The sequence below is a fragment of the Anabrus simplex genome, chromosome 1 (assembly GCF_040414725.1).
Source record: "Anabrus simplex isolate iqAnaSimp1 chromosome 1, ASM4041472v1, whole genome shotgun sequence".
Taxonomy (NCBI): domain Eukaryota; kingdom Metazoa; phylum Arthropoda; class Insecta; order Orthoptera; family Tettigoniidae; genus Anabrus; species Anabrus simplex.
Window position 1 is genome coordinate 1224404025 of NC_090265.1, and position 27351 is coordinate 1224431375.

Below are 27351 nucleotides of genomic sequence, written 5' to 3' on the forward strand. Positions count from 1 at the left end.
TTATGACTGGTCACGCCTCCCAGCTACATATGGATACGCAGTCCATCAGAACAATGTCCGTTGTGTTCGTTTTCCTATGTCGACGATTAAACGAAAATGAACCTTACATGCATTGTACACTAGGAGTGCGTAAATACGTAATTCAAACGTACATTCCTACAGCACGGTACTGTAAGGTTCATTTTCCTTTACACATGGGCATAGGAAAATGAACACAACAAAATTTGTTCTGATGGACTGCATATCCATACGTGGCTGGAAGGCGTGACCAGTCTTAAGGAGAATAATTGATAGGAAGAGCTTTGTGGAATACAACCTTTTACCGGTCGAGCGACGATATGTTACAATCCTTGCGGGGCGCACTCAATATTTCTACCGACTTTACGTGCTTACACAAACACTGAATATGCAGAAATTACAAATGTCCGTGTGTATTTTCTCTTGTACACTTTTTCAGTGTGTTATTTGTCGAAGCAAACACGTGGATGAAGCTTTGCTTCCCTTGAGCAGGTGTTGCAGAAGAAGTGGAAGTCCTCCTTTCTTCTGTCTGTCACTGCACACGGTAGAGTCCTTCGTATTCTTACTTCCCAAATCAAGTTCCGAAAGACAATCATCTTCACTCAAGTTCACTCCTAGGAGGTGTTGGCTAATGTCATTATTGCTCAGCCCACTTGATTTTCGTGAGGCCATTTTGCGCCTTCCAACTGTAAACACGGCAGTCGATATACGTCCCGCCTATTGCCTGCCCAAACCACGCTAAGAATTATATTCAGAAGGCCATGGATTCTCTAAAGTCCACGTATTGCCCGAGAATCGCTTACTGCTTAAATTCTTCCGTTAAAACCTGTAAATGTATGGCGATGTCACTGACTTCTGTTTGTACCCATCATTGACGTGTAAGATGTCACTTTTAAATCCTTGGATGTAGGTCTGGAGACAACGTTCGTATCCCAAGAATTCCCCTGATATCATCGAACTACCCTTAAACTTGCAGTTTCCTGCATCTCCCTCGGCTGGTGGATACAGATTGTTAAGGAACCTTACTAGATCATTGGCTTCAAGCTACAGTACACTCCGCAGTCCAGTCTGTGAGTTACCAGGGCCCGCCACGGACCGGCCAAACAGTGTTGTAGAGAAGGCTATGATGTGTATAATACGGCGTGAATTGTCTGAGGTAGTGGTTCTCAAACTGTACCCCTAGGAATACGCCTGAGACTTTTAGTGGGGTACGCGAGCAGCCTTAAGGGATAAAATGAAGAAAAACTGAAATATGGAAATAAATAATAAAAAAGTTAAATATGTATAAGTTACATAGAGACACGCTTCGCTTGAAAGTTTCACGAGGACTGCGACACATCAGAAGACTGTGTCGCGCCATACAGACACACCCATCTCATTGACATTTTGATGATTCGCAATGTCTGAATTCCAGAATTAAGATCGACAATTTTTCATCCTTGTTTATTAATTTGATATTAAGGCTAAAATCTAGCGTTTTTTTGAAACTTTCATACAAACAGAATATCCTTCGTTACTTTATTATCATTGTATTATACTTCATACAGGCAAAAACTCTTAAATTTCTTGTGATGTGTTATAAAAGTGTATTTAGTTTCACAATCTCGTTTTACTTACGACTAGCTGATGTACCCGTGCTTCGCTACGGGATTCTACACTGTATACAGAATTCTAGGTTAGGTAGTGTACACGTTGTGAGCAACATTCTATTAAATTGCATAGCTCTTAACGTTACCCTAGAAACGCGACAGGGAAGTCACCAAACGCCTTTTCTCATACGAAGACTGGGTTAGGGAATTTTCATTGTAATGGTAGGCCCGCTTGCCTACAATCAGGTTGAGGAGCTTTTATTATAATGGCAGACACTTACTGTCCAACTGCCTTTGACATCCTCAGAAAGACGGTCTTAGTGGTTTTCCTAACTGAAATGAACATAGGTCATTATAATGACGTCAGTAGGAATGGCGCGATTAAAAGCAATGCTTTCATATGAAATACTCGATCAAACGAAAAACCACAAATTTTCTTACTTTTAACGAACATTACTACGCTGCCGATCAAACAGTCCAAAGTTCCAACCCGCACCCAGCCGTGATGCATGAACACTCTCCGTCTTCTTTCGGTGGGGGGGGCTGGAGAGTCGAGTAGTGAAGATTCCCAGGGCATAACCTATGCCCTTTTACTAATCTGTTTCCTAGGAGTACCTGATGAGTCGTGAAATCTCAATTAACTACACTGGCAGCGGAAAAATCTATCTGCCTTGGATATCTATCTACCACTAAGTCAGCCACCGCCTTAAGTGAGCACACTGCTCATTCAAAAAAGCGCGTCAGAGTAGGGATCGAATAGCTGGAATACTATGATGAAACAGTGTGTTACGTACCAGCAGTATCAGAAAATGTATGAACCAGAGGAATAGCATGCTAAAGAAGAAAGTTGTGTCACTCCCCAGCTCTTTCCCGCCAATATTCAGTCAGACTGTTATACTCGGTACGCAGCAGTAATCCCATCTATCGTAGTTCACAGGCAGCATAAGAGACAAACAACGTCACAACAAACAATGGTCAATGTAATGTTATTGTTGATATTGATATATCTTATGCGCTTTCGATATTGTAGGCCTTCACATTTAGTTTTCTTCCGACTCTGAAATGCCACTCTTATCATAGTCGGTACGGTAAAACTGAATAAAGCTTTAATGATAAGAAATTGTATTCTCTATAACTTTTGTTATGTAGTAATCTTGGATAGGAGCAATAACATAGGTATTTAAAAATTAAATTTTAGGTACCTTCCCCTAAACTACAATTTCATCCAGGGTGAATAAAATTTTTATAGCTTAGACTGTAGTTTCTTATTCCCCGACTCTATATACCGATTTTCATTATATTCTTTTGGATCATTTTCTCGTGTCTCCGTGTTGAATTGGACTTAGCAACAAAAATACAAATAAATGAATATCTGTGTTCACAGCCGGTACATTAAAAATGTATAGGACATAAGTGATCGGAAATTTAATTCTATATAGCTTCAGTTATGTAGTATTTATCGATAGGACCACTAATAATATAAATATTCGAGAATTAATTTTTAGGCCTTCCCCTAAACTATCATTTCACTCAGTGTGAGTAAAATGATTTATAGCCTAGATTGTAGCGGCTCATCCCCCGACTTTACCTACATATCGATTTTGATTAAATTCTCTTGAGCCGTTTTCTCGTGATGCGTGTACAGACAGACAGACAGACAGACAGACAGACAGACAGACAGACAGACAGACAGACAGACAGAAATTACGGAAAAGTAAAAAGTGCATTTCCTTGTTACAGTGGACATGACCGATACAGAAATACCATTCTTTTCAAATTCTGAGCAATGAACAGACAAAACTCTTGTTTTATATTATATAGATGTGTACTGTAAAAATGGTTTATAATCAATTAAAAATGCCTTGATAATTAGCCAGGTAATCATATTTTTAAACCTATCATTTAGGGATCTTTTCGTGGGGGTAAATTGAACTTTTAGCCATGGGTGAGGGGTACAGTCTCATAATGGTTTGAGAAACTCTGGTCTACTCGTATGGTATAGGTGGCCAATGAGAGAGAGCTTCGTTCCTTGAGCTTACGGGATGAGCGCGGGCAAAGGCGAGAGCAGCTGACTTCTTATTGTTTGTGCTGTAAAGACTATATGACGATATACGGAGCCAAAGCGCAAGCAAAGCCATAACAATGTACTTGGATGAGGATATTATGTTTACGCAATGCAATCGTAGTTTGTTTGTTGTTCACTGTTTATGCTATGTTTTGAAACAAGCTGTTACATTGGCCTACAATATTCCTATGAATACAGGTAGTAGTAAAAGTAGTGTTTATTTATCATATGTCAAAATAACTAATTTTGTTTCCTACGCATAACCTAATGAGATGAATATAATTACACATTTTCACTTAGCACATGGCGTTTGTATACAAAATAACATAATTTATTTACTCACCATTATCTAACGCACTGAATAGAACGGGACATTAGGGACAATAAAACTGTTAAAAGTTTAAATCTGTTTAGATACGCTCCCCTTCTCTAGTTATAACCGAGAGCCGTGCAGTGCAAGCAACTGCTAGGCTGTACCTTCCGTCAGAGCGCATACTCTACCCCTTTATCTGCCTGAACTGGAGCACTGCTCATTGAGCCGAATTGTGCTCGTTTTTGGTCTAAGGTAACGAAATACAGTGATGTATTATATCAAATTGTTTACTTTCCTCAATGTATACACCTGTTTAAAATAACCTGGGTAAGGTTATGTAGAAACTATTATAAAGTTGTTGCGTTATAACAATAAACAAATTGTCACATTATAATATTATATTCTCTTTGTATCTGAACAGAGAACAATCACTAACTTCGTGATGTAGGTTTATTGTGAAGACAGTGATGTAATACAGTAGACAATGACGTGTACGGTAAAGTTACTTTATCGCACATGTGCTATAAAATGACTTTACTTCACTGAGTCCAGAGAAAATCTATTTTTCAAACGCAAAACTATTAAGAAAATGCCTAGCTTCCGTTGTGGTAGTACATAAAGATATTTTCTCCACAATTAAAGATCTTCACAGTTCTTCACATTGAGTTGTGTTGGATTCAATTTAAACTATCCCAATAATAACAATTAAAATGCTAACATGGTTTTCTTTGTTTCCAGGAAGACTACTTCAGCTGGCATAATGGCACGTTACAACAATGACACAGCTAACACCACTATATCCAGTTACTACGATTTTCTATTCAAAGATCTAGCCGGTAAGTGGTTGAATCCTTATCAAAATGTGTAGTGAGGTTTATAGCTAGTTTCTCGCAGTCTGTTCACTTCCAGTGAACATTTAATTATATAGGAGAAGAAAAGGTTTCAGATGGCAAGCATTAATGGCTGATTGTAATCGCCAACTTGCAGAGGGCCAAAATACAATACTACCTTTCTATGACGTACAAATGAAGACAATGTGACTAGCGGATCTACGTTCCTAGAAGCAAAAGTACAGACATGCTTCTCTGGAATTAAAAACTGAGGAAAATTAAATCTCCAGTTTGGAACTAAGAAACTAGAGAAAAATTATCACTGAACATTTATAAATAAATTAGACAAAAAATAGCTGTGGGTTATTTCGTTATTGTGAGGTACCAAGTGTGGATTTTTCATGTCAATCGTGTTTATGAAAATGCAGTACTTCTATAAAAATGCTTTGTTTCCGTTAAAACATTTTTCTGAATGTTGGCTGTGAGTTAATCTTAATTTTCAGAAAATACTGTAATTCGTTTGACTTACTTCTAATGGCAATGATCGAATCGAATATCCAACTCCAGTAAGAATTGGACAGTAAATTGAAATATTCAGAGTCGGAATAATGATAACAATTAAATGATTTGAGGTAAGCAAATCGTATTTTCTTAATTAAGTGGCGTTTTATTACACAAAACTATAAGCATATTTCTAGAAAATAGATCTCAGAGAATTAGAGTAGGTGAAGCTTTATCTGACCCTGTAATAATTAAGAGGGGAATTCCTCAAGGCAGTATTATCGGACCTTTATGTTTTCTTATATATATAAATGATATGAGTAAAGGAGTGGAATCGGAGGTAAGGCTTTTTGCGGATGATGTTATTCTCTATAGAGTGATAAATAAGTTACAAGATTGTGAGCAACTGCAACGTGACCTCGAAAATGTTGTGAGATGGACAGCAGGCAATGGTATGATGATAAACGGGGTTAAAAGTCAGGTTGTGAGTTTCACAAATAGGAAAAGTCCTCTCAGTTTTAATTACTGCGTTGATGGGGTGAAAGTTCCTTTCGGGGATCATTGTAAGTATCTAGGTGTTAATATAAGGAAAGATCTTCAATGGGGTAATCACATAAATGGGATTGTAAATAAAGGGTACAGATCTCTGCACATGGTTATGAGGGTGTTTAGGGGTTGTAGTAAGTATGTAAAAGAGAGGGCATATAAGTCTCAGGTAAGACCCCAACTAGAGTATGGTTCCAGTGTATGGGACCCTCACCAGGATTACCTGATTCAAGAACTGGAAAAAGTCCAAAGAAAAGCAGCTCGATTTGTTCTGGGTGATTTCCGACAAAAGAGTAGCGTTACAAAAATGTTGCAATGTTTGGGTTGGAAAGAATTGAGAGAAAGAAGAAGAGCTGCTCGACTAAGTTGTATGTTCCGAGCTGTCAGCGGAGAGATGGCATGGAATGACATTAGTAGACGAATAAGTTTGAATGGCGTTTATAAAAGTAGGAAAGATTACAATATGAAGATAAAGTTGGAATTCAAGAGGACAAACTGGGGCAAATATTCATTTATAGGAAGGGGAGTTAGGGATTGGAATAACTTACCAAGGGAGATGTTCTATAAATTTCCAATTTCTTTGAAATCATTTAGGAAAAGGCTAGGAAAGCAACAGATAGGGAATCTGCCACCTGGGCGACTGCCCTAAATGCAGATCGGTATTGACTGATAAAGTGTACCATCCGAAACAGAAAATGTGGAGATTTCCAGATTTCTTTTTAAGTACAGTATTGAAATGGACACTCAAGTCAAGATACGACATGTTCGTATAAAATACGAACTTTGGAGAACTCTAAGCGATCAATTAATCAAGCAAGCAATCAAACGTAACATAGCTGTTCGTTATTGTGAGGTACCAAGTTATGTGCTGAGGATCATTCATTCCTAAGAGACGAAAACGCAATGGAATTTTGTTCAGCCAGTTCCAACTTGTTGACTCTCATGGATAATGATGCTCTTTCTGATACGTTTGCATTTTCGTAATGTTTGTGTAATAGAGGGCCACTTCACGTACTTGGACTCCTTTGGATTAGCATTGGCATGTAAGCCTGCCTTCGGTTATCAAAATTAGTAAGGTAAGGGTGTATTCTGCCCAAAGGCAGATCCGAACCTCTGCAGAGGTGTACCTGAGCCGGAGTTTACGTGCGGTAGGGTGGCCAGTTCCTTTCCGCTCCTCCATTCCCTTACCCCCACCAACAGCACGTGGCAACCCATGTAAATCTTGACCGCGCCCAATGTTGCTTAACTTTGGAGATCTCACGGGATCCGGTGTTTCAATACGGCTACGGCAGTTGGCTCAAAATCAGTAGTCTATGCAAAATGTAATTGGAAAATTGAAATGAACATGTTAATGTTTGCATCTTATGAAAAAAGTTACACTTTCCATGTTACTTTTCTTTCTTTGCTAGTTGCTTTACGTCGCACCGACACAGATAGGTCTTATGGCGATGATGGGAGAGGGAAGGCCTAGGAGTCGGAAGGAAGCGGCCGTGGCCTTAATTAAGGTACAGTCCCAGCATTTTCCTGGTGTGAAAATGGGGAAACCACGGAAAACCATTTTCGAACCTACTGTCTCCCGGATGCAAGCTCACAGCCGCACGACCAACTCGCCCGGTCTTCCATGTTACATACATGTCGATTTTACAATAATAATAATAATAATAATAATAATAATAATAATAATAATAATAATGTCATTTGTTTTACGTCCCACTAAGTACTTTTACGATTTTCGGAGACGCCGAAGTACCAGACTTATGTCCCATGGTAGTTCTCTTACGTGCCGGTAAATCCTCCGACAGGGAACTGGCGTATTTGCGCACCGGACTGAGCCAAGGATCGAACCCACCAACTGCAGGTGTACCCATTTAATCACATATCAGCCCTTCTGCCAATGTAGTGCCGGGAATCGAACTCGGACCCCCAAGGGCAGCAGCTAATTGTGCTAACCCTTACGCCATGGAGGCGGACACTTACTGTAGCTAATCATTCAGGAGACAGAAATTATAGTAGGCCTAATCCATTCTTGTTCAGCGGATAGTTTTGGATCAGGATTATTTTTATGTGTTAGAGCTCCCAAAGAACTGTCAATGTATTCACATTTAAAGGTGATATAGCCTGTCAATTTTTTTTAAGGGACCGTGTGTTACGTTTTTATCGGCGACCGTTAATGTCAGTACATATTTAAAAGGAGGAAAGCACGCAGGGAGCAGTGGCGGTTCGTGACATTTTACTCTGGCAGGGCTGTACCGCCATCTCTTTCCCCTCCCCAATCAGTCGAGTTTTCACTGACCAGCACCATGATACTTTTATATGAATAATAATACTCGGATGGCACTAGCTGAATAGAAATCTGCTTGCATTACAACATTTATTAACGAATTAACTACACTACAGTGGCATTTATGCACACACATTAATAGGCTAACAGCTAATGCAATCCCGAATATTATGGAACTGCACTGTTTCACTGATCACATTCACAAGTGATAACAACATTCATGAAGAAATAAAAAAGTAAACAGTGCACTCCCGAATTTCTCTCTCTTTGCTCAAATTTTAAAGCATGACAACGTATTTAATAATTTGATCACACTACAAATAATGCCGTCCCGTTATGGTTGCATTTTGAATCTTTATTTTAGCTGCTTTGTAGAACTGAACTGTTTAAATAGTCACTAGATGGAATTCACTGTTTTGTAAAATGTTTTGGAATTAATCTCTAACAACAATTAATATAAGACGTGGGGGGGGGGGGGGGGGTGGAGCCTAGGTACCTTGTAAAGTGGTTGGCGATGTGCTGAGGGTTCCGCCGTTCAGCACTTCCACCCGCCTGCCCTCTTCCTTCCCCTGACAAGACCATATCGTTCTTCCAGGCTCCTCCCGCATCCCACATCCTTGCTAAACTCTAGGAACCTACTGAGGGCTCTGCCGGACAGACCATACACACGCCTGCACTCTTCCTTCCCCTGACAAGCCCACATCGTTCTTCCAGGCTCCTCCCACACCCCTCACACTTGCAAAGTGTGGGACATACTCAGGGCTCTGCTGCCACAGTCCGAACGCCTCACGACTAAAGAGAAAACATCGAGCGTGCTGGAAGCAGCCACGATCTGAAAGGCCATTTTCTTGAAAATAGAAAAGCAAAATATTTACAGCCGAAATAATAAAGATAACATTGTATAACTGAACAGCACACCACTATAAGTTCGACTTTGCTACATTTCTCCATCTCTGTATTCAACCCTCTACCCTTCCTGCCTTTGAAATGTGGCGCCGGCTCGAGACATCCCAGGGTCGCTGACTGGGTACTACCCTCAGAGATATCTTCAGATATTATAAACTAACCTTAAATTAATCAAGCGGGAAGGATAAAAGAGAAGAAATAAAATAATTAAATAAAAATCCGAATGAGAACATTTACGAATGCAAAATTTATTGAAAAGGCTAAACTTTGGCAAAGCAAATATACTTCTATACAAACAATAAACTCTTCGGACCAAATATTGTTCACAACCTCTATCACCCTCGACTATAAAATATCAACCTCATGACTCATAGATTTCAAATCCTTCTAAACACATTACTTCATCTTTATTACAATTCCCTTTCATCTTATTCATCAACTCTACTTCAGTACTTCAAAAATTTTAATCCAATTCCATTCCACTCATATTTTGGTACCACCATATTTCAAAATTTTCAATAATAAATATTATAATAATCTATCATCATGACCTTTGTTAATTTGTCAAAGTACCTTTTTAAAATGTTAATACAACCAAAACTTCTTCCGTTCATTCTTTGAATAACAAATTCGTATTTGCTCTCCATACCTTTAAATTATTTCCTCACCATATTATAAACCTTGTAGTTACCATTTACTAAATCCCAAATTATTTATTTAAATACACTCTTCAAAATGAAATGTATGAGGCTGTGTAAATTCATTAAGCAACATCCGCCGTGTAATTCACAACTCATCTTTTAATTAATTAAATCCATTAAATTCATTATAATTTACAAATTCGCAGTTATCAATGTCGGTATAATTGTTACCTTGAAAATCATAAATTTATCCAATTACGTTTGTTAGATTTGGTAATTCAATCCAAAATTTTATATATCATAAAATTATTCATCACAAATTTTATATAAAAATAATCCCTATTATTATTTGAGTCCGAAACTATTTAACTTATTCTTTCTCAGTACCATCCTCCCCTCATATAATGCTGATAATATGGAACGCACGCACGAAATCGAAAAGTAACCCTGACATAAATAAATTAAATTAATTTACCCATTCATTAAAATGATAAATATCTCACATATGCTTAATTAGCTGTTTTATCATACACAAAACATATGCCTACCCTGTAGCAAGAAACCCTATACTATAATGTTAAATACATCTTAACCTACACTGATTTTACAGACAAGGGTCAGAACCTCATTGCCGCAAGTATAAACAACCACCGTGAACTGAATTCAACATCACAAGAAATATTGCAACTGCAAAATAGAATTTGCATTGCTCATACACTGAAGAACATATAATATAACAAACACAACATAATTCAATCATATAGTCACAAGGGAAATCCTTATCCGCTGACTCGGCCGGGCAACGAACTCCGACCCTCAACATGGCATCATTACAGTGACCTATCATTACACTTGCCGCAATGATCTGTCACGAAATCTAGCTATCATTATTTAATCCAATTGTGCTGTCCTGAGTTCCACAAACAGAATTTTTCTTACGGATGAATGCGATATTTTGTTACTTATAAAACCTTACCAACGTTACAAGGCTCTCTCTCTAATACACAACGCGCCGACCCGGTCTGTAGCCTTATCTCACGCCCCGATTCATTTCGTCAACACGGCATTTAATTTTGTCCGCACCCACTTAAATTCTCTCTCTCTCTACTCTAAATGAAGCCATATGTTCCTCCACAATATCATGCGTCTGTGCGAACAGTTACTAATTATATATAACACTCTCAGTATGTTTTATTCATTTCATATTTCACGTATCATTCTACATTTCTCATCCCATTATCAGGAACACGTATATCATTATGCCGGTCATATGTATGGCGCTACACAATCATTGGTTCGACTCTTGCGGTTGGCATTTTGTGTTTTAGAGGTCCCTACTTCAACATTAGCTAACTATCTCTCGGAAACTTTAGGATGACATTTATTCCCCTACAGCACAAATTTTACTCATTGATTAACGGTACACGTTACTGACTGCTGACATATATTTTCCAAAATCCCACTGTAATGTGCCAGAAAGTCCGGGTTCGAATCATGGGTCAGTGAAATTTTTCTTGACGAACTTTTCATGCGACATGCCAATTAAACTATCTATTCCCTCTGACTAATATCTTACCGATGCCTCCTAACTCATTAAATATTTACACACACACACACGCTAGTATTTATTAGAAGATCGCGCACTAAGAGAATTATTTCACACACGTAATAGAAAATCATTATTTACACACATTATTTCCTCACTCGCGAAGACCATTTCAACACACGCTATAATATCACAAGATTTATTCCCCCCTAGGCATCAGTATAAATTACCTAACAATCTGACTATCCTTGCTACAGTACTAAAAAGAAAATAAACGAATAACCATGCATTAATTTATTTACACATTAACAGCTAATCATGCACATGCCAGATATAATGAATCAGGGTACTTATCGACTCGGCGACGCTCCATACTCAGCTCCACGGCCTCATGGTTTCAGGTCGGCCCCATGATGTACTTAAGCCATCATGCTAACGGCCTCAAAACCTGAACCCATACCATTCTCCACAACCATGGTCTTCACTCTCGTTGCTTTCATGAAATCACACGCTCATCACTTCTTACTATACTAAAATACATATAAAAAAACACAGATATAGTTAAATTATTCTAGCACATACACTTATTCACAATTGTAATATACACTTTGTCTCTGCTTTCCGCGAGTTTACACGTGGCACTGCGATGCGTCCTTGTTTGATCTCGCTCCGATCCTAATTTTCAGTTAATGTTGTAAAAATTCACCTTCTTGAATTTTCAAAAATTTCGATCATTATTGAGTTAAATCCAAAGTCTATCGGACCCGTAGTATCTTCGACAGCTAGTTATTTGATAGGAAATGCTCTAGATTAGGGTTCTCGTGAACCACATACACGTACGTCCGACACGTTCAAATTTCCGTAGCAGAGTGTCTGTTCTTAGCGGCTCGAGTCCTCTCCATGCACGCCGGATTCTGGATATGAAGCTCGGGGAACCCCATCAACAATGATGTAACATCCCGTCACATATGCCTGCAATTATTTATTCCAATAAGTTGTTGCAAATACGCCGTCTTTAATTATTGTTCTCAAAATGGTTTAATCTTGTTTTCACCTTATCCCCTGGTGGATTTAATTATTTTAGAAGTCATTTATGCGGCACCCATTTTTAATTTACCCCCATCATTCCAAAACCTGCTCTGCTGCGATTCGCTGCCTGAAAATGTTGCCAACTTAAATCTGGTGACTTTGGTCATCACACCTCATGGAATATTCCAATGCTTTCCATTTCATCATAAGATGACCTTGACACGTGGAACTATCTTTAAACCTGGGCAAGCGAAATGGCGCCACACATCCGGCCTATAATGTAACTGCGGCTATTCCCTCATATGCCATTTTTTTAATTTCTAATATTTTTAAAGACAATGATATGAGCCAATTGGGCTCATCTTTCCCCCACTTTCTTTTTGGAAAAATTACTGACAAGGGATTTTTCCAACCACACATCTTCCAAATATATCATTGTCTTTCCATTATTTACTTAACAAATCCAGATTTTAGACTCAAATTTTCTTCCTTAAGACGAGTATTATTCATTGTTAACTTAGTAACCACCTTCTCCATCATTCCTCTTAATTCAATTAATTCTTCACAGGCACATTCTCCGCCAGAACTTTCGTTTTCATCCATTTCTCCTCTAAGCATTTCTTCTATGGTATTGTAGGCTAGCATGACATCTCCTTCGTCTTCATCTTTCATTTGATTGTCTTCTCCATCATCTTCTTCTCCTTCATCTTCTTCAGGGTGTCCTTCAAGATCGTCTTCAACTACCAACAATGCGTTTTCTTCTTTACTCCTGTTCCTTCCAAGGAAAAACCCGGAGCATTTGGATTTAAGCCCCTGGCTTCCTCTCTCTGTGTCATGTCATGATTTTCCTCAATCTCTTCTCTACATCTCCTATCCGGATTCCCTTGTTGAATCGCACTCTTCCACTGGTCTGACGACACTCCTTTCGTGGCCAACTCCTCAACATATCTTCTAGACTCATTCCTGCGTTCTTGAAGATCCATTCTGTCGTTTTCTTCTCTTCTTGGTCGACCTCTTGCATCACCTGGTCTATTATATGGTGGATATGGTCTTCTCATCTCTCCAAACCTTCCATATCTATATCGGTACCCTTGTCTTCTGTTTCCTCCATAATTCTGATTATAATTTGACTCATAACTTCTATCGTTGACTCGTCCTCTTCCAAAGGATTGAGCTTTCCAATTTCTTCCCTGGTATCCTCCTCGATACTCTCTGTTCTGATTATCATCGTTCTTATTGTTGTACGTGTTGGTTCCCTGGGTCTTCTTCTCTGATGAATTCTCTTCCTTGGTCAAGTCAATAGTATGGACTGCTTCAATATTCCGATTCCTAGGATGATACAAGTTCGATGTTTGATCTAATTGCCTCAACAATACTTCGGCCTCTACAGCTGTTTTCACGTTCGCAGCTATCAATGTCCTTTGCACATCCACAGGTAACTGTCTTTCGATTGATGCGATTAACTCTTCTTCTGGAGGCGGACAGTCTAACTCCCTAAGCTTCAAAAGTTGCCCACTGAAAAAATCTGCGTATCTCGTGGGTACTGTGCTCTGGTATTTTCGTGAATACAGTTCAAGTCTGAGTCCTTGTTGAACCTCCTGACCCCAGTATTTTTGTAAAAAGGCACGCTTGAAACCTTCGTAGTCATCAAAACAATATTTGAATGCTTTAAACCAGATCAATGGTTGTCCATCTAGAAATCGCTCTACAATCCTCAACTGTCTATCCGGATGAATTCTATTGTCCTGAATATATTCTGTCATCTCTCTAAGGAAACTTTTCGGTGTTATCTCGGGTCCGCCAGTGAATTTCCTTGGCTTTCCCTCGGATAATCTCATCAATTCAAAATATGGAATTGGTCCCATAATCTGTGGCGTTGAAGTTCGTTCTTCAAATGGTTGGTTGGTAGTTTCAGGTAAACGGGTCTGATCTACTCCATTTCCCAATCCTACACTACTAGAATGGCTTCCTGCTTGCTCTAAGACATTTTGTTTATTTATCATCGATCGCATGAGCAGTTCTCCCTTAGTCTCCTGTAATTTCAATATCTCGACATCTTCCTTAAGTCCCTTGATTTGTCCGATCTCCTCTTTCATTTCTTTCATTAATTCTTCATGTATGTCCACCTTCACTTCCGTCTTATGGCACTTATGAGCCCATTCACTAATTTGCTTCGTTACTTCACAACCTTCAGCTCGAAGATCTGCTTGCACTCCATTTATTTCCTCCAAGAGTTCCTTCCTATTTTCAGCCATCTCTTCTTTCAGTTGGTCTTCTACCTTCTTAACTTCTCCATGGACATTATCTCTCAATTGCAACAACCGGTCATTGAATCCCTCGGCAGTCTTGACAAACGATTCATGTGTTTCTATTTGTAGCTTGGTGACTTTGGCGTCTGTCAATACGATCGCTTCCTCAATATCAACCATCTTATCCTTGATCGAATTTACAGCTTTCTGTTGACCCTCGACGTTTATTTCGACTTGACTCAGTTTCTCCGACAACCTGGCATCTACTTGCGATACTGTTAAAGCGACCTGATCTATCTTTTCTTCCAACTTGTCACTGCGGGTAACTGCTTCCATTCGGACCTCTTCTATCTGCTTCTCTAATCTTTGAGCATTCCTATCGCAGCCCTCTTTAACTATAGTTATCTCTGTCGATAGCTGATCTTTGATACTGACCATCTGGTCCCTAACTTCTTTAAATTGTTCATTGACACCTTGAAATTGTTCATTCGCACTCTCCTTAACTTCTTTAAATTGTTCATTGACACCTTGAAATTGTTGGTTAACACCTTGAAATTGTTGGTTAACACCTTGAAATTGTTCATTCGCACTCTCCTTAACTTCTTTAAATTGTTCATTAGTGCTTTCCTTCGCTTCCCTAAATCGTTCATTCATGTCCTCCCTCAGTTCATTCATGAGTTCGGTCATAAGACCCTTCATCACCTCCACATCTACCATATTATCTTTCTGAGAAGACGGGCCTTCCCTCTAACCATGTGCCGTGGATATGAGAAAGAATAAGTTCAAATTTCCATAATCATTATCATATAATTTAATTCCAGCTTCTTTACTTTACGTTACGTGGATAATATCAATCAAAAATTTGGCCAAACATTGCCATCTAGAAGCTGTCCCTATTTCATCTACATTTTGCCAAAGTTCTATACAAAGAAAGCAAAACCCGAAAAAAAAAATTCACAAACCACTAATTAACACAGCCCCAAAGAAATTTAACATCGAACCACCGAATATCGCGATACTATCATTGGGCTTTCGAATTATTAAGTACTTCACATACAGTACATGCCAGTATACAAACACATGCCCTCAGCATTACGGCGGATATGACCGAAACAATGGCCCATATCGTCGTAAACTGACACCATAACATTTGTTACTGCCATTTTCCACAACTTGAGACCGAGGTCATCTCATCCTTCCACGAAAATCTACAATTATTCTTAACTATTGCCCCTGGCTGAATTTATTTGAAGAATAAACCAGACATTTTTAACCTCGTTTGGATTTAACACAATCCCTCTATTCTTTTGGGCATTTCTATTAAGTGACTGCCATGAGCCTATGTCCATAACAATGGTACTCACGATCTGTTCTCATTCAGTTTCGCAAAATAATCTACATTTACATGTCACTCATAAAATATCTAACAAAAATCGTGAAACCCGAAATTTAGGATTTTTCCAAAAAAATTTCCAAATTTTCTATCATCACCATGATCAACTTGGTTCCACTTAATGGGTAAACACACAATCGTGCCCCGCGTCACGGGCGACAACTCAACCCTCTACCCTTCCTCCCTTTGAAATGTGGCGCCGGCTCGAGACATCCCAGGGTCGCTGACTGGGTACTACCCTCAGAGATATCTTCAGATATTATAAACTAACCTTAAATTAATCAAGCGGGAAGGATAAAAGAGAAGAAATAAAATAATTAAATAAAAATCCGAATGAGAACATTTACGAATGCAAAATTTATTGAAAAGGCTAAACTTTGGCAAAGCAAATATACTTCTATACAAACAATAATCTCTTCGGACCAAATATTGTTCACAACCTCTATCACCCTCGACTATAAAATATCAACCTCATGACTCATAGATTTCAAATCCTTCTAAACACATTACTTCATCTTTATTACAGTTCCCTTTCATCTTATTCATCAACTCTACTTCAGTACTTCAAAAATTTTAATCCAATTCCATTCCACTCATATTTTGGTACCACCATATTTCAAAATTTTCAATAATAAATATTATAATAATCTATCATCATGACCTTTGTTAATTTGTCAAAGTACCTTTTTAAAATGTTAATACAACCAAAACTTCTTCCGTTCATTCTTTGAATAACAAATTCGTATTTGCTCTCCATACCTTTAAATTATTTCCTCACCATATTATAAACCTTGTAGTTACCATTTACTAAATCCCAAATTATTTATTTAAATACACTCTTCAAAATGAAATGTATGAGGCTGTGTAAATTCATTAAGCAACATCCGCCGTGTAATTCACAACTCATCTTTTAATTAATTAAATCCATTAAATTCATTATAATTTACAAATTCGCAGTTATCAATGTCGGTATAATTGTTACCTTGAAAATCATAAATTTATCCAATTACGTTTGTTAGATTTGGTAATTCAATCCAAAATTTTATATATCATAAAATTATTCATCACAAATTTTATATAAAAATAATCCCTATTATTATTTGAGTCCGAAACTATTTAACTTATTCTTTCTCAGTACCATCCTCCCCTCATATAATGCTGATAATATGGAACGCACGCACGAAATCGAAAAGTAACCCTGACATAAATAAATTAAATTAATTTACCCATTCATTAAAATGATAAATATCTCACATATGCTTAATTAGCTGTTTTATCATACACAAAACATATGCCTACCCTGTAGCAAGAAACCCTATACTATAATGTTAAATACATCTTAACCTACACTGATTTTACAGACAAGGGTCAGAACCTCATTGCCGCAAGTATAAACAACCACCGTGAACTGAATTCAACATCACAAGAAATATTGCAACTGCAAAATAGAATTTGCATTGCTCATACACTGAAGAACATATAATATAACAAACACAACATAATTCAATCATATAGTCACAAGGGAAATCCTTATCCGCTGACTCGGCCGGGCAACGAACTCCGACCCTCAACATGGCATCATTACAGTGACCTATCATTACACTTGCCGCAATGATCTGTCACGAAATCTAGCTATCATTATTTAATCCAATTGTGCTGTCCTGAGTTCCACAAACAGAATTTTTCTTACGGATGAATGCGATATTTTGTTACTTATAAAACCTTACCAACGTTACAAGGCTCTCTCTCTAATACACAACGCGCCGACCCGGTCTGTAGCCTTATCTCACGCCCCGATTCATTTCGTCAACACGGCATTTAATTTTGTCCGCACCCACTTAAATTCTCTCTCTCTCTACTCTAAATGAAGCCATATGTTCCTCCACAATATCATGCGTCTGTGCGAACAGTTACTAATTATATATAACACTCTCAGTATGTTTTATTCATTTCATATTTCACGTATCATTCTACATTTCTCATCCCATTATCAGGAACACGTATATCATTATGCCGGTCATATGTATGGCGCTACACAATCATTGGTTCGACTCTTGCGGTTGGCATTTTGTGTTTTAGAGGTCCCTACTTCAACATTAGCTAACTATCTCTCGGAAACTTTAGGATGACATTTATTCCCCTACAGCACAAATTTTACTCATTGATTAACGGTACACGTTACTGACTGCTGACATATATTTTCCAAAATCCCACTGTAATGTGCCAGAAAGTCCGGGTTCGAATCATGGGTCAGTGAAATTTTTCTTGACGAACTTTTCATGCGACATGCCAATTAAACTATCTATTCCCTCTGACTAATATCTTACCGATGCCTCCTAACTCATTAAATATTTACACACACACACGCGCTAGTATTTATTAGAAGATCGCGCACTAAGAGAATTATTTCACACACGTAATAGAAAATCATTATTTACACACATTATTTCCTCACTCGCGAAGACCATTTCAACACACGCTATAATATCACAAGATTTATTCCCCCCTAGGCATCAGTATAAATTACCTAACAATCTGACTATCCTTGCTACAGTACTAAAAAGAAAATAAACGAATAACCATGCATTAATTTATTTACACATTAACAGCTAATCATGCACATGCCAGATATAATGAATCAGGGTACTTATCGACTCGGCGACGCTCCATACTCAGCTCCACGGCCTCATGGTTTCAGGTCGGCCCCATGATGTACTTAAGCCATCATGCTAACGGCCTCAAAACCTGAACCCATACCATTCTCCACAACCATGGTCTTCACTCTCGTTGCTTTCATGAAATCACACGCTCATCACTTCTTACTACACTAAAATACATATAAAAAAACACAGATATAGTTAAATTATTCTAGCACATACACTTATTCACAATTGTAATATACACTTTGTCTCTGCTTTCCGCGAGTTTACACGTGGCACTGCGATGCGTCCTTGTTTGATCTCGCTCCGATCCTAATTTTCAGTTAATGTTGTAAAAATTCACCTTCTTGAATTTTCAAAAATTTCGATCATTATTGAGTTAAATCCAAAGTCTATCGGACCCGTAGTATCTTCGACAGCTAGTTATTTGATAGGAAATGCTCTAGATTAGGGTTCTCGTGAACCACATACACGTACGTCCGACACGTTCAAATTTCCGTAGCAGAGTGTCTGTTCTTAGCGGCTCGAGTCCTCTCCATGCACGCCGGATTCTGGATATGAAGCTCGGGGAACCCCATCAACAATGATGTAACATCCCGTCACATATGCCTGCAATTATTTATTCCAATAAGTTGTTGCAAATACGCCGTCTTTAATTATTGTTCTCAAAATGGTTTAATCTTGTTTTCACCTTATCCCCTGGTGGATTTAATTATTTTAGAAGTCATTTATGCGGCACCCATTTTTAATTTACCCCCATCATTCCAAAACCTGCTCTGCTGCGATTCGCTGCCTGAAAATGTTGCCAACTTAAATCTGGTGACTTTGGTCATCACACCTCATGGAATATTCCAATGCTTTCCATTTCATCATAAGATGACCTTGACACGTGGAACTATCTTTAAACCTGGGCAAGCGAAATGGCGCCACACATCCGGCCTATAATGTAACTGCGGCTATTCCCTCATATGCCATTTTTTTAATTTCTAATATTTTTAAAGACAATGATATGAGCCAATTGGGCTCATCTTTCCCCCACTTTCTTTTTGGAAAAATTACTGACAAGGGATTTTTCCAACCACACATCTTCCAAATATATCATTGTCTTTCCATTATTTACTTAACAAATCCAGATTTTAGACTCAAATTTTCTTCCTTAAGACGAGTATTATTCATTGTTAACTTAGTAACCACCTTCTCCATCATTCCTCTTAATTCAATTAATTCTTCACAGGCACATTCTCCGCCAGAACTTTCGTTTTCATCCATTTCTCCTCTAAGCATTTCTTCTATGGTATTGTAGGCTAGCATGACATCTCCTTCGTCTTCATCTTTCATTTGATTGTCTTCTCCATCATCTTCTTCTCCTTCATCTTCTTCAGGGTGTCCTTCAAGATCGTCTTCAACTACCAACAATGCGTTTTCTTCTTTACTCCTGTTCCTTCCAAGGAAAAACCCGGAGCATTTGGATTTAAGCCCCTGGCTTCCTCTCTCTGTGTCATGTCATGATTTTCCTCAATCTCTTCTCTACATCTCCTATCCGGATTCCCTTGTTGAATCGCACTCTTCCACTGGTCTGACGACACTCCTTTCGTGGCCAACTCCTCAACATATCTTCTAGACTCATTCCTGCGTTCTTGAAGATCCATTCTGTCGTTTTCTTCTCTTCTTGGTCGACCTCTTGCATCACCTGGTCTATTATATGGTGGATATGGTCTTCTCATCTCTCCAAACCTTCCATATCTATATCGGTACCCTTGTCTTCTGTTTCCTCCATAATTCTGATTATAATTTGACTCATAACTTCTATCGTTGACTCGTCCTCTTCCAAAGGATTGAGCTTTCCAATTTCTTCCCTGGTATCCTCCTCGATACTCTCTGTTCTGATTATCATCGTTCTTATTGTTGTACGTGTTGGTTCCCTGGGTCTTCTTCTCTGATGAATTCTCTTCCTTGGTCAAGTCAATAGTATGGACTGCTTCAATATTCCGATTCCTAGGATGATACAAGTTCGATGTTTGATCTAATTGCCTCAACAATACTTCGGCCTCTACAGCTGTTTTCACGTTCGCAGCTATCAATGTCCTTTGCACATCCACAGGTAACTGTCTTTCGATTGATGCGATTAACTCTTCTTCTGGAGGCGGACAGTCTAACTCCCTAAGCTTCAAAAGTTGCCCACTGAAAAAATCTGCGTATCTCGTGGGTACTGTGCTCTGGTATTTTCGTGAATACAGTTCAAGTCTGAGTCCTTGTTGAACCTCCTGACCCCAGTATTTTTGTAAAAAGGCACGCTTGAAACCTTCGTAGTCATCAAAACAATATTTGAATGCTTTAAACCAGATCAATGGTTGTCCATCTAGAAATCGCTCTACAATCCTCAACTGTCTATCCGGATGAATTCTATTGTCCTGAATATATTCTGTCATCTCTCTAAGGAAACTTTTCGGTGTTATCTCGGGTCCGCCAGTGAATTTCCTTGGCTTTCCCTCGGATAATCTCATCAATTCAAAATATGGAATTGGTCCCATAATCTGTGGCGTTGAAGTTCGTTCTTCAAATGGTTGGTTGGTAGTTTCAGGTAAACGGGTCTGATCTACTCCATTTCCCAATCCTACACTACTAGAATGGCTTCCTGCTTGCTCTAAGACATTTTGTTTATTTATCATCGATCGCATGAGCAGTTCTCCCTTAGTCTCCTGTAATTTCAATATCTCGACATCTTCCTTAAGTCCCTTGATTTGTCCGATCTCCTCTTTCATTTCTTTCATTAATTCTTCATGTATGTCCACCTTCACTTCCGTCTTATGGCACTTATGAGCCCATTCACTAATTTGCTTCGTTACTTCACAACCTTCAGCTCGAAGATCCGCTTGCACTCCATTTATTTCCTCCAAGAGTTCCTTCCTATTTTCAGCCATCTCTTCTTTCAGTTGGTCTTCTACCTTCTTAACTTCTCCATGGACATTATCTCTCAATTGCAACAACCGGTCATTGAATCCCTCGGCAGTCTTGACAAACGATTCATGTGTTTCTATTTGTAGCTTGGTGACTTTGGCGTCTGTCAATACGATCGCTTCCTCAATATCAACCATCTTATCCTTGATCGAATTTACAGCTTTCTGTTGACCCTCGACGTTTATTTCGACTTGACTCAGTTTCTCCGACAACCTGGCATCTACTTGCGATACTGTTAAAGCGACCTGATCTATCTTTTCTTCCAACTTGTCACTGCGGGTAACTGCTTCCATTCGGACCTCTTCTATCTGCTTCTCTAATCTTTGAGCATTCCTATCGCAGCCCTCTTTAACTATAGTTATCTCTGTCGATAGCTGATCTTTGATACTGACCATCTGGTCCCTAACTTCTTTAAATTGTTCATTGACACCTTGAAATTGTTCATTCGCACTCTCCTTAACTTCTTTAAATTGTTCATTGACACCTTGAAATTGTTGGTTAACACCTTGAAATTGTTGGTTAACACCTTGAAATTGTTCATTCGCACTCTCCTTAACTTCTTTAAATTGTTCATTAGTGCTTTCCTTCGCTTCCCTAAATCGTTCATTCATGTCCTCCCTCAGTTCATTCATGAGTTCGGTCATAAGACCCTTCATCACCTCCACATCTACCATATTATCTTTCTGAGAAGACGGGCCTTCCCTCTAACCATGTGCCGTGGATATGAGAAAGAATAAGTTCAAATTTCCATAATCATTATCATATAATTTAATTCCAGCTTCTTTACTTTACGTTACGTGGATAATATCAATCAATCCTCAGTAACAGGGGCTCCACAAGAAAGAGGTATATTGTTTTCCCCGTTAGTGTAGAGAGGTACAATTCTTCTCCTCAAAAGGAGTACGATTATAACAAAATAGGCTACATCAAGATAACGAACTCTGAAAAAGTTATTTTCCGAGAAGTCTTAAAGTCAAAACGCCGTTTGCTTCAATGCTTTTCATATCTCCAGAGAGTCCGAAAGGTGAGTAAACGCATGTCAAAAATCCTTCCTTTAAAGGAACAATACCTTCCATTTTCCCAGCTGCGTAATTGAATACATACTGCGTTTAAAAACCTCTTGAGGTTTTTTTACTTCGATGGTTGAGGACATAATCGCTTCTAAGGAAAGTTTTCTTGTTCTTAGGAACCCTTAAGTTCGCACCATTGAATACCGTACATCATTTGTTATTTTAATAATACTGTATTTCTCTTGTGATTTTTGCCTACAATTTCACAGCTTGAGAAACGGGACGTCAAAATTGGTGTATAGGGCCTAGCCATTCCGACATTTTGATGAGCACATCCAGCAACATTCAGGCGAGCCTCTAATAAATAGCAAAAGATTGAAGACCACTTGTCTGTTGTTTTAGATCTTCCACTAGATTTTTGTGACAGTGGTTCTCCTACTTGAGGATATGACTTTACAACAGTTTTAGCAAGAGAGGTGCGTCGCAGAATACCCGAACTTTCTTCGCCACTTCTCGGACGAAACAGTATCTGATATCAATCTTCCGTTTTGGGAGATCCATTCGCTCATTTTTCAAATTCCGTATATAGTCATCTGAAAGAAAATGTTCTAAATATGTTCTTGCACGGTTAACTTTTGTTCTGTCCACTCATTTGCAGCGATAAGAATCGGGGGCTTTGAAAAAGAAGCAGAAATCCAGAAAGGTGTGAGGCAAGGCTGCAGTTTGTCCCCCCTCCTTTTCAATGTTTACACAGAACAGGCAGTAAAGGAAATCAAAGAGGAATTTGGAAAGGGAATCACAATCCAGGGAGAGGAAATCAAAACCTTGAGATTTTCTGATGATACTGTTTGTTTTATCTGAGACTACAGAAGATCTGGAGAAATTGCTGAATGGTATGGACGAAGTCTTGGGTAAGGAGTACAAGATGAAAATAAATAAGTCCAAAACAAAAGTAATGGAGTGCAGACGAACGAAGGCAGGTGATGCAGGAAATATTAGATTAGGAAATGAAGTTTTAAAGGAAGTAGATGAATATTGTTACTTAGGTAGTAAAATAACTTACGATGGCAGGAGTAAGGAGGACATAACATGCATACTAGCACAAGCAAGGAAGAGCTTTCTTAAGAAAAGAAATTTGCTCACTTCAAACATTGATATAGGAATTAGAAAGATGTTTTTGAAGACTTTCGTCTGGAGCGTGGCATTGGATGGAAGTGAAACATGGACGTTAACTAGCTCAGAAAGAAAGAGAATAGAAGCTTTTGAAATGTGGTGGTACAGAAAAATGCTGAAGATGAGATGGATAGATCGAATCACGAATGAAGAGATACTGAATCGAATTGGTGAGGGGAGATCGATTTGGCTAAATTTGAAGAGAAGAAGGGATAGAATGATAGGACACATCTTAAAACACCCAGGACTTGTTCAGTTGGTTTTTGAAGGAAGTTTAGGTGGTAAGAATGGAAGGGGTAGACCAAGGTATGAATATGACAAGCAGATTAGAGGTGATATAGGATGCGATAGTTACGTAGAAATGGAAAGGTTAGCACAGGTTAGGGTGGCATGGAGAGCTGCATCAAACCCGTCCATGGACTGATGTCTCAAACAACAACATGTCCACACATAGGACTCCCGTAGGCGACCTGCGCGTCGTAATGAGGATGAAATGATTATGAAGACTACACATACACCCAGCCCCCGTGCCAGAGAAATTAACCAATGCTGGTTAAAATTCCCGACCCTGCCGGGAATCGAACCCGGGACCCTCTGAACCGAAGGCCAGTACGCAGCCAACGAGTCGGACAGCAGACAAGTTATTATTTATTTATCTTATGGTTTACAATCACATCACCATAAAATTATTTAAAATTATTTTCACGTCTGAACACATTAAGTCAAAATGTCAGATTGGTATCTCTAATATAATTAACACCGTTTTGAGTAGCCATCAGGAACTCGGCTGAATCTCCTGAGAAGGCTGATAGAGGGCATTCTTGGATAATATGCTGAACAGTTTGTCTTTCAGCACCACAACTACACTCGGGAGATGGAATTTTCTTCCATTTATAAAGGGAGTCTGCACATCTACCACAATTAGTTCTGATTCGGTTTAGAGTACACCAAATTTTTCTGGTGAGCTCAAAACCTGGTGGCTTAGATGTGATGCATGGCATAGCTTGTTGTTCCGGTGTTGCAGAGGTCTTCCATAATTGCTTCCAGCTGTCAATCATGTTGAAATTACTTTCAGCAAGCTTCCTTGCAGTATTCAATGGAGGGTGGCGAGAGCGAAGTATCTCCCTGTTAATAACAGGGTGGTCAAGATGTACAGGGAAAGAAGAATTGTTGCACATATTATTGTACACATTGATAAGTGCACTATTTCTTAATACAGCGTGTTACCAGGTGTTACCTCAATGGTGCAGGTAAATATTCAAGCGGGAAAACTGCATGTAGTAGTGTTGGTAGCTCCGCTTACAATTCTAATAAACAAATAACGATCAATGAGCTCACTATTATCTTCGTAAGGAGGTGAACTACGTGAAAATAGTTTTATTTTGGTTTCTTACTGCGAATCAATCACCATTATGAGTGAAACAGATATAAATTTTTATAAGGAAGTCGAGAAGGAAATTCAGGAATTCGAAGCCGAGTTCCAGTCAGACTTGGATTGTGATCCAGAAACCTGCTTACAGGAGTTGAACAAAACTGAAGAAGATTTGAGTCAGGTGATAAGTCCAGGTAAATGTGAGGAACCAGAAGTTTTTAAACTGAATTCACTATCTCAGAAACGACTTGATTGTCAGCCCGACAGATTTCAGCGTGGTGTAAGACACTGGCGATCCATACCGAAGCATTTAATAGATGAAGATATTGAAGAACAAGGCGAAGAATCTGGTTTCTACCAGCTCACAGACTCACTGGATCTGTCACCTGAGATGGTTATGATAGGGTAAGTAAACCTTGCCATGACCGGTAGTGTGATAAATGCCTTAACCAAAATCAATGCTCTAAGCAGCTCCAAATAAGTCGATAGGTATTCCTTAATTTAAGTTATGGGTCAGATTTACATGCAGCCATAGAAGCATATCAACGACAACACTGCTTCGCATTGAGTGCTTCTTCAACAGACTAAGAAACAATTATATTCTAAGCGCTCAGGCCTAACCCTCAACTGCACAATGTAGAGTTTCTTACAAAAATTAATTTTCTCAATTCAATACATCATCATTAAGAAAAAAAATTTCTGTTCAAGGTCAAAATACGAAGAGTTTTGAATGCTTCACATGGGGAAAAAATTGTACAATGGATTACATAGGCTACTGCCACACTTCAGTTTTGGGGAATGTCCATGCTACTGAATGGTACAAAGAACATTTTAGTGTTTAAAGTTTACAAATCACAACAGGTAATTAGGCTGAAGAACCATTTTTTCTTGGTTCAGACAGAGGTTCACTGTTACCTTATGTGATGAAGGTATACTCCTTAAGTCACTTAAGAGCTAGCTGTATGTGCCGCTTTAACCACTTATCAGCACTCCTGCCATTCCTCAAATCTTTGGCAATACCGCGAATCGTCCCGGGCCTCCGAGGACGGTCGTTAATAGCACTAATAATAATAACGGCGTATGGCCACCGGAGAGGCCTGGTCTTTTTCGAGTAGACGGCCTATTAGGGGACCTGCATGTCTGTGAAGATGAGACCCCCAAGCCATTGGACTTAACCAATTAAGGTTAAAATCCTCGACCCGGCCGGGAATCGAACCCGGGACTCTCTGAACCGAAGGCCAGTACGCTGACCATTCAGCCAACGAGTTTAATAGCGCTAACCCTTATGCTATGGAGACAATGTGCAATGATAATAATATACTCTTCGATTTTGAAGTCCTAAGTCATTCCATTGGATGGTGATATTCGAAGCAAAATATGTCTCTGTGTTTGGATGTAAATTTCTTATCGGGGCGAGGTGAGGGGATTCTAGCATTGGGATGAACACAACTCTCCTCTACAAGTAGGCCAGGTCTATTTCAGGGTATGTAACATTTATTTCATCTCGCCAATTAATGTGTAATAATGCTGAACGCTAACATTAACACAATTTAGTATTTAGTATTTTTCAACCCAGACGTGTCCGACTCGTTGGCTGAATGGTCAGCGTACTGGCCTTCGGTTCAGAGGGTCCAGGGTTCGATTCCCGGCCGGGTTGGGGATTTTAACCTTCATTGGTTAATTCCAGTAGCTCGGGGGCTGGGTGTTTGTGCTGTCCCCAACATCCCTGCAACTCACCCACCACACATAACACTATACTCCACCACAATAACACGGAGTTACCTACACATGGCAGATGCTGCCCACCCTCATCGGAGGGTCTGCTTTACAAGGGCTGCACCCGGCTAGAAATAGCCACATGAAATTAAATTAAATGAAATAATTAACCCGCACGTTTCTCCATAGCAAAAATAACATTAGAAAGTGACTTCTACATTTGGACGAGGCTAAATTGTGTATTAGGTCATCAGAGTTTCGTATTACGGCTAGCGCCCAACAATCAACTACAAGCCACACAAGAAGGTTCGTTTGTTGTTGCGACAGTCCATCTATGAAATTTATTTGAAATTTCATAATGCTTCTCTTCATTTATGTATAATATTTTGCAGTGTTCGAAACGGACATTTAGGAATGCCAGCACACTTTTCAAAGTTCAGCTTTGGCACCCAAAACTTCTGCACATTAGCATTATCAACAATGCGTTGCTCAGAAACTCGTACTCGTAACTGTCGACGTCAGATGCTCCAAAGCAAATTTATGTTAAATCTATGA

General features: G+C 38.9%; 1 protein-coding gene across 5 annotated transcripts in view; it reads left to right on the forward strand.

Annotated features, from left to right (window-relative positions):
- Nucleotides 1–27351, forward strand: part of sit (stuck in traffic) — a 408441-nt gene that overhangs the window by 268346 nt on the left and 112744 nt on the right. For all 5 annotated transcript variants that reach the window (XM_068228767.1, XM_067151920.2, XM_067151912.2 and 2 more), the window contains one exon: nt 4724–4821. In XM_068228767.1, the coding sequence (XP_068084868.1) occupies nt 4746–4821 (76 nt within the window). In that variant the 5' untranslated portion in view covers nt 4724–4745. The remainder of the gene's footprint in view (nt 1–4723; nt 4822–27351) is intronic.